At 40.1% G+C, this 11,915-nt stretch overlaps 3 protein-coding genes across 3 annotated transcripts; all 3 read right to left on the bottom strand.

The window, feature by feature from the left end:
* Positions 1-719: 719 nt before the first annotated feature.
* Positions 720-2,853, bottom strand: LOC136179052 (uncharacterized). Its single transcript, XM_065953815.1, has 3 exons — positions 2,843-2,853; positions 1,865-2,056; positions 720-1,536 (listed from the first exon to the last, which is right to left on the bottom strand). Exons 1-3 carry the CDS (start codon positions 2,851-2,853, stop codon positions 720-722), a joined length of 1,020 nt encoding a protein of 339 aa, XP_065809887.1.
* A 63-nt stretch (positions 2,854-2,916) lies between these two features.
* LOC136179045 (uncharacterized) lies at positions 2,917-8,945 on the bottom strand. The gene is made up of 6 exons (XM_065953777.1): positions 8,935-8,945; positions 7,954-8,145; positions 7,564-7,692; positions 7,102-7,251; positions 6,884-6,963; positions 2,917-5,099 (listed from the first exon to the last, which is right to left on the bottom strand). Exons 1-6 carry the CDS (start codon positions 8,943-8,945, stop codon positions 2,917-2,919), a joined length of 2,745 nt encoding a protein of 914 aa, XP_065809849.1.
* Positions 8,946-9,008: 63 nt separating this feature from the next.
* LOC136179041 (mucin-2-like) lies at positions 9,009-11,646 on the bottom strand. Its single transcript, XM_065953719.1, has 2 exons — positions 11,634-11,646; positions 9,009-11,191 (listed from the first exon to the last, which is right to left on the bottom strand). The coding sequence occupies exons 1-2, from the start codon at positions 11,644-11,646 to the stop codon at positions 9,009-9,011; spliced, it is 2,196 nt and encodes a 731-aa protein (XP_065809791.1).
* Positions 11,647-11,915: the final 269 nt, after the last annotated feature.

The raw sequence follows: 11,915 nt of genomic DNA, 5'->3' as shown, positions 1-11,915 counted from the left end.
ACTTTAAAGTCTTACTTGTCACGAAAATGGACGATGTGTTTATACTCAGAGAGAAATTAGAGCTGGAGGCAGCAGACCCCAAAGCTTCAGCAACAGAACTGGCAGTTGGTAGTGAGCTGACATTATTGAATATCACCTCAGCGTCTACCACAATGGATCCTTGACTGTAATGAAATATTATTAAAGAGTTAATCACTTAATTTGAAAGTCTAGTAAAGACATTCAAGAAAGGAATATCTGTTTCATTTGAATGTGAAGTGCAGAGTTTCATATGGAGCGCTTTAGCTTCAATGCTAACAGCATGCCCACATTTGGACTTCTACTTATTAAGATTAGTAAAGGTTCAACCAAATTATAATGATATTTTACATTTTGAAAGTTTATAAAAGGTAACATCAAAGTTTGCAATCATATCTGTAGCAACATGCTTTACCTGAAACCGTTGATCACAGTTCTGTTGAAGTTAGTTCCATATTTAGCTGAATATACTTGGTCGAGCTGTTAAAGGCACATTTGGGAAAAATATTGCAAAAAGGTCAGAGGAAATGCATTTCTTATTTTAAGTGTGAGTCTGTAAATTGTCTGATTATATTGTAAGTGATATGATTTGTATTGTCCAAAATCCCTACCCAGTTGGATCCTAACCTAGGTTTCATTACCAATTGAATTGAAATATACCCTTAACAAAGTGCAACAGTATATAGTTTCACAAAAATTCTTCAAATGACAAAAGACTCCAAATTACTTACTGCTGTGGATACTTTGTTTTTCAATTCTTTGAACTCTGGTGAGGATTTATTTGCAAGCTGGGCTGTAAAGTTCTGCTGCAATTTGAATTGCAAGATAATTGTTGGTTCAGGTGGTGATGCAGTTTTAGTTGTTTCCAATGCAGTAGTTGTTGCAATTGATGGTGCTGGTGAAGTTCCACTTTGAAGAAGAGTTGACGGAACATTTGAGGTTAAAACTGGTGATGAGGAAGTTGGGAAGCCAGGTAAAGTTTGAGATGTTGGTGATGATGATACACTGACTGTTTCTGAACTTGTACTTCTTGATGGCAAATGAGACGTTCCAGGTGCTGCACTTGAATCAGGCTTTTGTGAACTTGTACTAAGTAGTGATGAAGTTGGGTTGACTGCTGGTGAGCTTGTTTTCTGTGCTGCTTGATTTGTAGTGAGTGGAGTGGAAGTTTGAGTAGCTACTGATGAGGATACACTGACTGGTGCCGAGGTTGTCTTGACTGTCTCTAAAGTTGATGATATTGGTGTTGGGGATGACTTTACAAGTGTTGCAGTCGACTCTGCAGGGGACGAAGTTACAAGTGGTGAAGAGGTCTGAAATACAGTTGATGTTTCACTGACTGTCTGTGATGTGGTCTGTTGCACTGAGGTGGTATCAATGGGTGTGGATATCTCAGTTGAGGATGCAAAAGTTGTACTGCCTTGCGATGCAGTTGTTGCAGTTTCTGAACTTGTACTTCTTGATGGCAAATGAGACGTTCCAGGTGCTGCACTTGAATCAGGCTTTTGTGAACTTGTACTAAGTAGTGATGAAGTTGGGTTGACTGCTGGTGAGCTTGTCTTCTGTGCTGCTTGATTTGTAGTGACTGGAGTGGAAGTTTGAGTAGCCACTGATGATGATACACTGACTGGTGCCAAGGTTGTCTTGACTGTCTTTAAAGTTGATGATATTGGTGTTGGGGATGACTTTACAAGTGTTGCAGTAGACGTTACAGGGGACGAGGTTACAAGTGGTGAAGAGGTTTGAAATACAGTTGATGTTTCACTGACTTTCAGTGTTGTGGTCTGTTTCACTGGAGTGGTATCAAGGGGTGTGGATGTCTCAGTTGAGGATGCAAAAGTTGTACTTCCATGTGATGCAGTTGTTGCTGTTTCTGAACTTGTACTTCTTGATGGCAAATGAGACGTTCCAGTTGTTGTTCTTGAACCAAGCTTTGGTGAACTCGTATGTAGTTGCGATGAAGTCACAATTAGAGGTATTGAAGTGGTAGGAGTTGAAGATGGAATTGTCGTAGCAGCTTGAGTTGGTGCCAACACAGCTGTAAAGTTGACATGTTAAATTGTATTCAATGTTGATGCAGGGATAACTCAAACAACATAATCTGTTAAAAAAGATGTAAACATTGGTTGACACGCTCAATAAAGAACGCATGTAAACCAACTTACACTGAAGCCTGGTAATAACTTTAAAGTCTTACTTGTCACGACAATGGACGATGTGTTTATACTCAGAGAGAAATTAGAGCTGGAAGCAGCAGACCCCAAAGCTTCAGCAACAGAACTGGCAGTTGGTAGTGAGCTGACATTATTGAATATCACCTCAGCGTCTACCACAATGGATCCTTGACTGTAATGAAATATTATTAAAGAGTTAATCACTTAATTTGAAAGTCTAGTAAAGACATTCAAGAAAGGAATATCTGTTTCATTTGAATGTGAAGTGCAGAGTTTCATATGGAGCGCTTTAGCTTCAATGCTAACAGCATGCCCACATTTGGACTTCTACTTAAGATTAGTAAAGGTTCAACCAAATTATAATGGTATTTTACATTTTGAAAGTTTATAAAAGGTAACATCAAAGTTTGCAATCATATCTGTAGCAACATGCTTTACCTGAAACCGTTGATCACAGTTCTGTTGAAGTTAGTTCCATATTTAGCTGAATATACTTGGTCGAGCTGTTAAAGGCACATTTGGGAAAAATATTGCAAAAAGGTCAGAGGAAATGCATTTCTTATTTTAAGTGTGAGTCTGTAAATTGTCTGATTATATTGTACGTGATATGATTTGTATTGCCCAAAATCCCTACCCAGTTGGATCCTAACCTAGGTTTCATTACCAATTGAATTGAAATATACCCTTAACAAAGTGCAACAGTATATAGTTTCACAAAAATTCTTCAAATGACAAAAGACTCCAAATTACTTACTGCTGTGGATACTTTGTTTTTCAATTCTTTGAACTCTGGTGAGGATTTATTTGCAAGCTGGGCTGTAAAGTTCTGCTGCAATTTGAATTGCAAGATAATTGTTGGTTCAGGTGGTGATGCAGTTTTAGTTGTTTCCAATGCAGTAGTTGTTGCAATTGATGGTGCTGGTGAAGTTCCACTTTGAAGAAGAGTTGACGGAACATTTGAGGTTAAAACTGGTGATGAGGAAGTTGGGAAGCCAGGTAAAGTTTGAGATGTTGGTGATGATGATACACTGACTGTTTCTGAACTTGTACTTCTTGATGGCAAATGAGACGTTCCAGGTGCTGCACTTGAATCAGGCTTTTGTGAACTTGTACTAAGTAGTGATGAAGTTGGGTTGACTGCTGGTGAGCTTGTTTTCTGTGCTGCTTGATTTGTAGTGAGTGGAGTGGAAGTTTGAGTAGCTACTGATGAGGATACACTGACTGGTGCCGCGGTTGTCTTGACTGTCTCTAAAGTTGATGATATTGTTGTTGGGGATGACTTTACAAGTGTTGCAGTCGACTCTGCAGGGGACGAAGTTACAAGTGGTGAAGAGGTCTGAAATACAGTTGATGTTTCACTGACTGTCTGTGATGTGGTCTGTTGCACTGAGGTGGTATCAATGGGTGTGGATATCTCAGTTGAGGATGCAAAAGTTGTACTGCCTTGCGATGCAGTTGTTGCAGTTTCTGAACTTGTACTTCTTGATGGCAAATGAGACGTTCCAGGTGCTGCACTTGAATCAGGCTTTTGTGAACTTGTACTAAGTAGTGATGAAGTTGGGTTGACTGCTGGTGAGCTTGTTTTCTGTGCATCTTGATTTGTAGTGAGTGGAGTGGAAGTTTGAGTTTCTGATGATACACTGACTGGTGCTGAAGTTGTCTTGACTGTCTCTAAAGTTGATGATATTGGTGTTGGGGATGACTTTACAAGTGTTGCAGTCAACTCTGCAGGGGAAAAAGTCACAATTGGTGGAGAGGTTTGAAATACCGTTGATGTTTCACTGACTGTCTGTGATGTGGTCTGTTGCACTGAGGTGGTATCAAGGGATGTGGATGTCTCAGTTGAGGCTTCAAAAGTTGTACTGCCTTGTGACCAAGTTGTTGCTGTTTCTGAACTCGTACTTCTTGATGGCAAATGAGACGTTCCCGGTGCTGCACTTGAACCAAGCTTTGGTGAACTCGTATGTAGTTGCGATGAAGTTGGGTTGACTGCTGGTGAGCTTGTTTTCTTCGCTTTTTCATTTGTAGTGAGTGGAGTGGAAGTTTGAGTTGCTGATGATACACTGACTGGTGCTGACGTTGTCTTGACTGTCTCTAAAGTTGATGATATTGGTGTTGGGGATGACTTTACAAGTGTTGCAGTGGACTTTGCAGGGGACGAAGTTACAATTGGTGGAGAGGTTTGAAATACAGTTGATGTTTCACTGACTTTCAGTGTTGTGGTCTGTTGCACTAAAGTGGTATCAAGGGGTTTGGATGTCTCAGTTGAGGATGCAAAAGTTGTACTGCCTTGTGTTGAAGTTGTTGCTGTTTCTGAACTTGTACCTCTTGATGGCAAATGAGACGTTCCAGGTACTGTATTTGAACCAAGCTTTGGTGAACTCGTATGTAGTTGCGATGAAGTTGGGTTGACTGCTGGTGAGCTTGTCTTCTGTGCTGCTTGATTTGTAGTGACTGGAGTGGAAGTTTGAGTAGCCACTGATGATGATACACTGACTGGTGCCAAGGTTGTCTTGACTGTCTTTAAAGTTGATGATATTGGTGTTGGGGATGACTTTACAAGTGTTGCAGTAGACGTTACAGGGGACGAGGTTACAAGTGGTGGAGAGGTTTGAAATACAGTTGATGTTTCACTGACTTTCAGTGTTGTGGTCTGTTTCACTGGAGTGGTATCAAGGGGTGTGGATGTCTCAGTTGAGGATGCAAAAGTTGTACTTCCATGTGATGCAGTTGTTGCTGTTTCTGAACTTGTACTTCTTGATGGCAAATGAGACGTTCCAGTTGTTGTTCTTGAACCAAGCTTTGGTGAACTCGTATGTAGTTGCGATGAAGTCACAATTAGAGGTATTGAAGTGGTAGGAGTTGAAGATGGAATTGTCGTAGCAGCTTGAGTTGGTGCCAACACAGCTGTAAAGTTGACATGTTAAATTGTATTTAATGTTGATGCAGGGATAACTCAAACAACATAATCTGTTAAAAAAGATGTAAACATTGGTTGACACGCTCAATAAAGAACGCATGTAAACCAACTTACACTGAAGCCTGGTAATAACTTTAAAGTCTTACTTGTCACGACAATGGACGATGTGTTTATACTCAGAGAGAAATTAGAGCTGGAAGCAGCAGACACCAAAGTTTCAGCAAAAGAACTGGCAGTTGGTAGTGAGCTGACATTATTGAATATCACCTCAGCGTCTACCACAATGGATCCTTGACTGTAATGAAATATTATTAAAGAGTTAATCACTTAATTTGAAAGTCTAGTAAAAACATTCAAGAAAGGAATATCTGTTTCATTTGAATGTGAAGTGCAGAGTTTCATATGGAGCGCTTTAGCTTCAATGCTAACAGCATGCCCACATTTGGACTTCTACTTATTAAGATTAGTAAAAGTTCAACCAAATTATAATGATATTTTACATTTTGAAAGTTTATAAAAGGTAACATCAAAGTTTGCAATCATATCTGTAGCAACATGCTTTACCTGAAACCGTTGATCACAGTTCTGTTGAAGTTAGTTCCATATTTAGCTGAATATACTTGGTCGAGCTGTTAAAGGCACATTTGGGAAAAATATTGCAAAAAGGTCAGAGGAAATGCATTTCTTATTTTAAGTGTGAGTCTGTAAATTGTCTGATTATATTGTACGTGATATGATCTGTATTGTCCAAAATCCCTACCCAGTTGGATCCTAACCTAGGTTTCATTACCAATTGAATTGAAATATACCCTTAACAAAGTGCAACAGTATATAGTTTCACAAAAATTCTTCAAATGACAAAAGACTCCAAATTACTTACTGCTGTGGATACTTTGTTTTTCAATTCTTTGAACTCTGGTGAGGATTTATTTGCAAGCTGGGCTGTAAAGTTCTGCTGCAATTTGAATTGCAAGATAATTGTTGGTTCAGGTGGTGATGCAGTTTTAGTTGTTTCCAATGCAGTAGTTGTTGCAATTGATGGTGCTGGTGAAGTTCCACTTTGAAGAAGAGTTGACGGAACATTTGAGGTTAAAACTGGTGATGAGGAAGTTGGGAAGCCAGGTAAAGTTTGAGATGTTGGTGATGATGATACACTGACTGTTTCTGAACTTGTACTTCTTGATGGCAAATGAGACGTTCCAGGTGCTGCACTTGAATCAGGCTTTTGTGAACTTGTACTAAGTAGTGATGAAGTTGGGTTGACTGCTGGTGAGCTTGTTTTCTGTGCTGCTTGATTTGTAGTGAGTGGAGTGGAAGTTTGAGTAGCTACTGATGAGGATACACTGACTGGTGCCGCGGTTGTCTTGACTGTCTCTAAAGTTGATGATATTGTTGTTGGGGATGACTTTACAAGTGTTGCAGTCGACTCTGCAGGGGACGAAGTTACAAGTGGTGAAGAGGTCTGAAATACAGTTGATGTTTCACTGACTGTCTGTGATGTGGTCTGTTGCACTGAGGTGGTATCAATGGGTGTGGATATCTCAGTTGAGGATGCAAAAGTTGTACTGCCTTGCGATGCAGTTGTTGCAGTTTCTGAACTTGTACTTCTTGATGGCAAATGAGACGTTCCAGGTGCTGCACTTGAATCAGGCTTTTGTGAACTTGTACTAAGTAGTGATGAAGTTGGGTTGACTGCTGGTGAGCTTGTTTTCTGTGCATCTTGATTTGTAGTGAGTGGAGTGGAAGTTTGAGTTTCTGATGATACACTGACTGGTGCTGAAGTTGTCTTGACTGTCTCTAAAGTTGATGATATTGGTGTTGGGGATGACTTTACAAGTGTTGCAGTCAACTCTGCAGGGGAAAAAGTCACAATTGGTGGAGAGGTTTGAAATACCGTTGATGTTTCACTGACTGTCTGTGATGTGGTCTGTTGCACTGAGGTGGTATCAAGGGATGTGGATGTCTCAGTTGAGGCTTCAAAAGTTGTACTGCCTTGTGACCAAGTTGTTGCTGTTTCTGAACTCGTACTTCTTGATGGCAAATGAGACGTTCCCGGTGCTGCACTTGAACCAAGCTTTGGTGAACTCGTATGTAGTTGCGATGAAGTTGGGTTGACTGCTGGTGAGCTTGTTTTCTTCGCTTTTTCATTTGTAGTGAGTGGAGTGGAAGTTTGAGTTGCTGATGATACACTGACTGGTGCTGACGTTGTCTTGACTGTCTCTAAAGTTGATGATATTGGTGTTGGGGATGACTTTACAAGTGTTGCAGTGGACTTTGCAGGGGACGAAGTTACAATTGGTGGAGAGGTTTGAAATACAGTTGATGTTTCACTGACTTTCAGTGTTGTGGTCTGTTGCACTAAAGTGGTATCAAGGGGTTTGGATGTCTCAGTTGAGGATGCAAAAGTTGTACTGCCTTGTGTTGAAGTTGTTGCTGTTTCTGAACTTGTACCTCTTGATGGCAAATGAGACGTTCCAGGTACTGTATTTGAACCAAGCTTTGGTGAACTCGTATGTAGTTGCGATGAAGTTGGGTTGACTGCTGGTGAGCTTGTCTTCTGTGCTGCTTGATTTGTAGTGACTGGAGTGGAAGTTTGAGTAGCCACTGATGATGATACACTGACTGGTGCCAAGGTTGTCTTGACTGTCTTTAAAGTTGATGATATTGGTGTTGGGGATGACTTTACAAGTGTTGCAGTAGACGTTACAGGGGACGAGGTTACAAGTGGTGGAGAGGTTTGAAATACAGTTGATGTTTCACTGACTTTCAGTGTTGTGGTCTGTTTCACTGGAGTGGTATCAAGGGGTGTGGATGTCTCAGTTGAGGATGCAAAAGTTGTACTTCCATGTGATGCAGTTGTTGCTGTTTCTGAACTTGTACTTCTTGATGGCAAATGAGACGTTCCAGTTGTTGTTCTTGAACCAAGCTTTGGTGAACTCGTATGTAGTTGCGATGAAGTCACAATTAGAGGTATTGAAGTGGTAGGAGTTGAAGATGGAATTGTCGTAGCAGCTTGAGTTGGTGCCAACACAGCTGTAAAGTTGACATGTTAAATTGTATTTAATGTTGATGCAGGGATAACTCAAACAACATAATCTGTTAAAAAAGATGTAAACATTGGTTGACACGCTCAATAAAGAACGCATGTAAACCAACTTACACTGAAGCCTGGTAATAACTTTAAAGTCTTACTTGTCACGACAATGGACGATGTGTTTATACTCAGAGAGAAATTAGAGCTGGAAGCAGCAGACACCAAAGTTTCAGCAAAAGAACTGGCAGTTGGTAGTGAGCTGACATTATTGAATATCACCTCAGCGTCTACCACAATGGATCCTTGACTGTAATGAAATATTATTAAAGAGTTAATCACTTAATTTGAAAGTCTAGTAAAAACATTCAAGAAAGGAATATCTGTTTCATTTGAATGTGAAGTGCAGAGTTTCATATGGAGCGCTTTAGCTTCAATGCTAACAGCATGCCCACATTTGGACTTCTACTTATTAAGATTAGTAAAAGTTCAACCAAATTATAATGATATTTTACATTTTGAAAGTTTATAAAAGGTAACATCAAAGTTTGCAATCATATCTGTAGCAACATGCTTTACCTGAAACCGTTGATCACAGTTCTGTTGAAGTTAGTTCCATATTTAGCTGAATATACTTGGTCGAGCTGTTAAAGGCACATTTGGGAAAAATATTGCAAAAAGGTCAGAGGAAATGCATTTCTTATTTTAAGTGTGAGTCTGTAAATTGTCTGATTATATTGTACGTGATATGATCTGTATTGTCCAAAATCCCTACCCAGTTGGATCCTAACCTAGGTTTCATTACCAATTGAATTGAAATATACCCTTAACAAAGTGCAACAGTATATAGTTTCACAAAAATTCTTCAAATGACAAAAGACTCCAAATTACTTACTGCTGTGGATACTTTGTTTTTCAATTCTTTGAACTCTGGTGAGGATTTATTTGCAAGCTGGGCTGTAAAGTTCTGCTGCAATTTGAATTGCAAGATAATTGTTGGTTCAGGTGGTGATGCAGTTTTAGTTGTTTCCAATGCAGTAGTTGTTGCAATTGATGGTGCTGGTGAAGTTCCACTTTGAAGAAGAGTTGACGGAACATTTGAGGTTAAAACTGGTGATGAGGAAGTTGGGAAGCCAGGTAAAGTTTGAGATGTTGGTGATGATGATACACTGACTGTTTCTGAACTTGTACTTCTTGATGGCAAATGAGACGTTCCAGGTGCTGCACTTGAATCAGGCTTTTGTGAACTTGTACTAAGTAGTGATGAAGTTGGGTTGACTGCTGGTGAGCTTGTTTTCTGTGCTGCTTGATTTGTAGTGAGTGGAGTGGAAGTTTGAGTAGCTACTGATGAGGATACACTGACTGGTGCCGCGGTTGTCTTGACTGTCTCTAAAGTTGATGATATTGTTGTTGGGGATGACTTTACAAGTGTTGCAGTCGACTCTGCAGGGGACGAAGTTACAAGTGGTGAAGAGGTCTGAAATACAGTTGATGTTTCACTGACTGTCTGTGATGTGGTCTGTTGCACTGAGGTGGTATCAATGGGTGTGGATATCTCAGTTGAGGATGCAAAAGTTGTACTGCCTTGCGATGCAGTTGTTGCAGTTTCTGAACTTGTACTTCTTGATGGCAAATGAGACGTTCCAGGTGCTGCACTTGAATCAGGCTTTTGTGAACTTGTACTAAGTAGTGATGAAGTTGGGTTGACTGCTGGTGAGCTTGTTTTCTGTGCATCTTGATTTGTAGTGAGTGGAGTGGAAGTTTGAGTTTCTGATGATACACTGACTGGTGCTGAAGTTGTCTTGACTGTCTCTAAAGTTGATGATATTGGTGTTGGGGATGACTTTACAAGTGTTGCAGTCAACTCTGCAGGGGAAAAAGTCACAATTGGTGGAGAGGTTTGAAATACCGTTGATGTTTCACTGACTGTCTGTGATGTGGTCTGTTGCACTGAGGTGGTATCAAGGGATGTGGATGTCTCAGTTGAGGCTTCAAAAGTTGTACTGCCTTGTGACCAAGTTGTTGCTGTTTCTGAACTCGTACTTCTTGATGGCAAATGAGACGTTCCCGGTGCTGCACTTGAACCAAGCTTTGGTGAACTCGTATGTAGTTGCGATGAAGTTGGGTTGACTGCTGGTGAGCTTGTTTTCTTCGCTTTTTCATTTGTAGTGAGTGGAGTGGAAGTTTGAGTTGCTGATGATACACTGACTGGTGCTGACGTTGTCTTGACTGTCTCTAAAGTTGATGATATTGGTGTTGGGGATGACTTTACAAGTGTTGCAGTGGACTTTGCAGGGGACGAAGTTACAATTGGTGGAGAGGTTTGAAATACAGTTGATGTTTCACTGACTTTCAGTGTTGTGGTCTGTTGCACTAAAGTGGTATCAAGGGGTTTGGATGTCTCAGTTGAGGATGCAAAAGTTGTACTGCCTTGTGTTGAAGTTGTTGCTGTTTCTGAACTTGTACCTCTTGATGGCAAATGAGACGTTCCAGGTACTGTATTTGAACCAAGCTTTGGTGAACTCGTATGTAGTTGCGATGAAGTTGGGTTGACTGCTGGTGAGCTTGTCTTCTGTGCTGCTTGATTTGTAGTGACTGGAGTGGAAGTTTGAGTAGCCACTGATGATGATACACTGACTGGTGCCAAGGTTGTCTTGACTGTCTTTAAAGTTGATGATATTGGTGTTGGGGATGACTTTACAAGTGTTGCAGTAGACGTTACAGGGGACGAGGTTACAAGTGGTGGAGAGGTTTGAAATACAGTTGATGTTTCACTGACTTTCAGTGTTGTGGTCTGTTTCACTGGAGTGGTATCAAGGGGTGTGGATGTCTCAGTTGAGGATGCAAAAGTTGTACTTCCATGTGATGCAGTTGTTGCTGTTTCTGAACTTGTACTTCTTGATGGCAAATGAGACGTTCCAGTTGTTGTTCTTGAACCAAGCTTTGGTGAACTCGTATGTAGTTGCGATGAAGTCACAATTAGAGGTATTGAAGTGGTAGGAGTTGAAGATGGAATTGTCGTAGCAGCTTGAGTTGGTGCCAACACAGCTGTAAAGTTGACATGTTAAATTGTATTTAATGTTGATGCAGGGATAACTCAAACAACATAATCTGTTAAAAAAGATGTAAACATTGGTTGACACGCTCAATAAAGAACGCATGTAAACCAACTTACACTGAAGCCTGGTAATAACTTTAAAGTCTTACTTGTCACGACAATGGACGATGTGTTTATACTCAGAGAGAAATTAGAGCTGGAAGCAGCAGACACCAAAGTTTCAGCAAAAGAACTGGCAGTTGGTAGTGAGCTGACATTATTGAATATCACCTCAGCGTCTACCACAATGGATCCTTGACTGTAATGAAATATTATTAAAGAGTTAATCACTTAATTTGAAAGTCTAGTAAAAACATTCAAGAAAGGAATATCTGTTTCATTTGAATGTGAAGTGCAGAGTTTCATATGGAGCGCTTTAGCTTCAATGCTAACAGCATGCCCACATTTGGACTTCTACTTATTAAGATTAGTAAAAGTTCAACCAAATTATAATGATATTTTACATTTTGAAAGTTTATAAAAGGTAACATCAAAGTTTGCAATCATATCTGTAGCAACATGCTTTACCTGAAACCGTTGATCACAGTTCTGTTGAAGTTAGTTCCATATTTAGCTGAATATACTTGGTCGAGCTGTTAAAGGCACATTTGGGAAAAATATTGCAAAAAGGTCAGAGGAAATGCATTTCTTATTTTAAGTGTGAGTCTGTAAATT

Source organism: Labrus bergylta, chromosome 1 (assembly GCF_963930695.1).
Source record: "Labrus bergylta chromosome 1, fLabBer1.1, whole genome shotgun sequence".
Lineage (NCBI taxonomy): Eukaryota > Metazoa > Chordata > Actinopteri > Labriformes > Labridae > Labrus > Labrus bergylta.
This window is presented reverse-complemented; position numbering and strand designations above follow the sequence as displayed.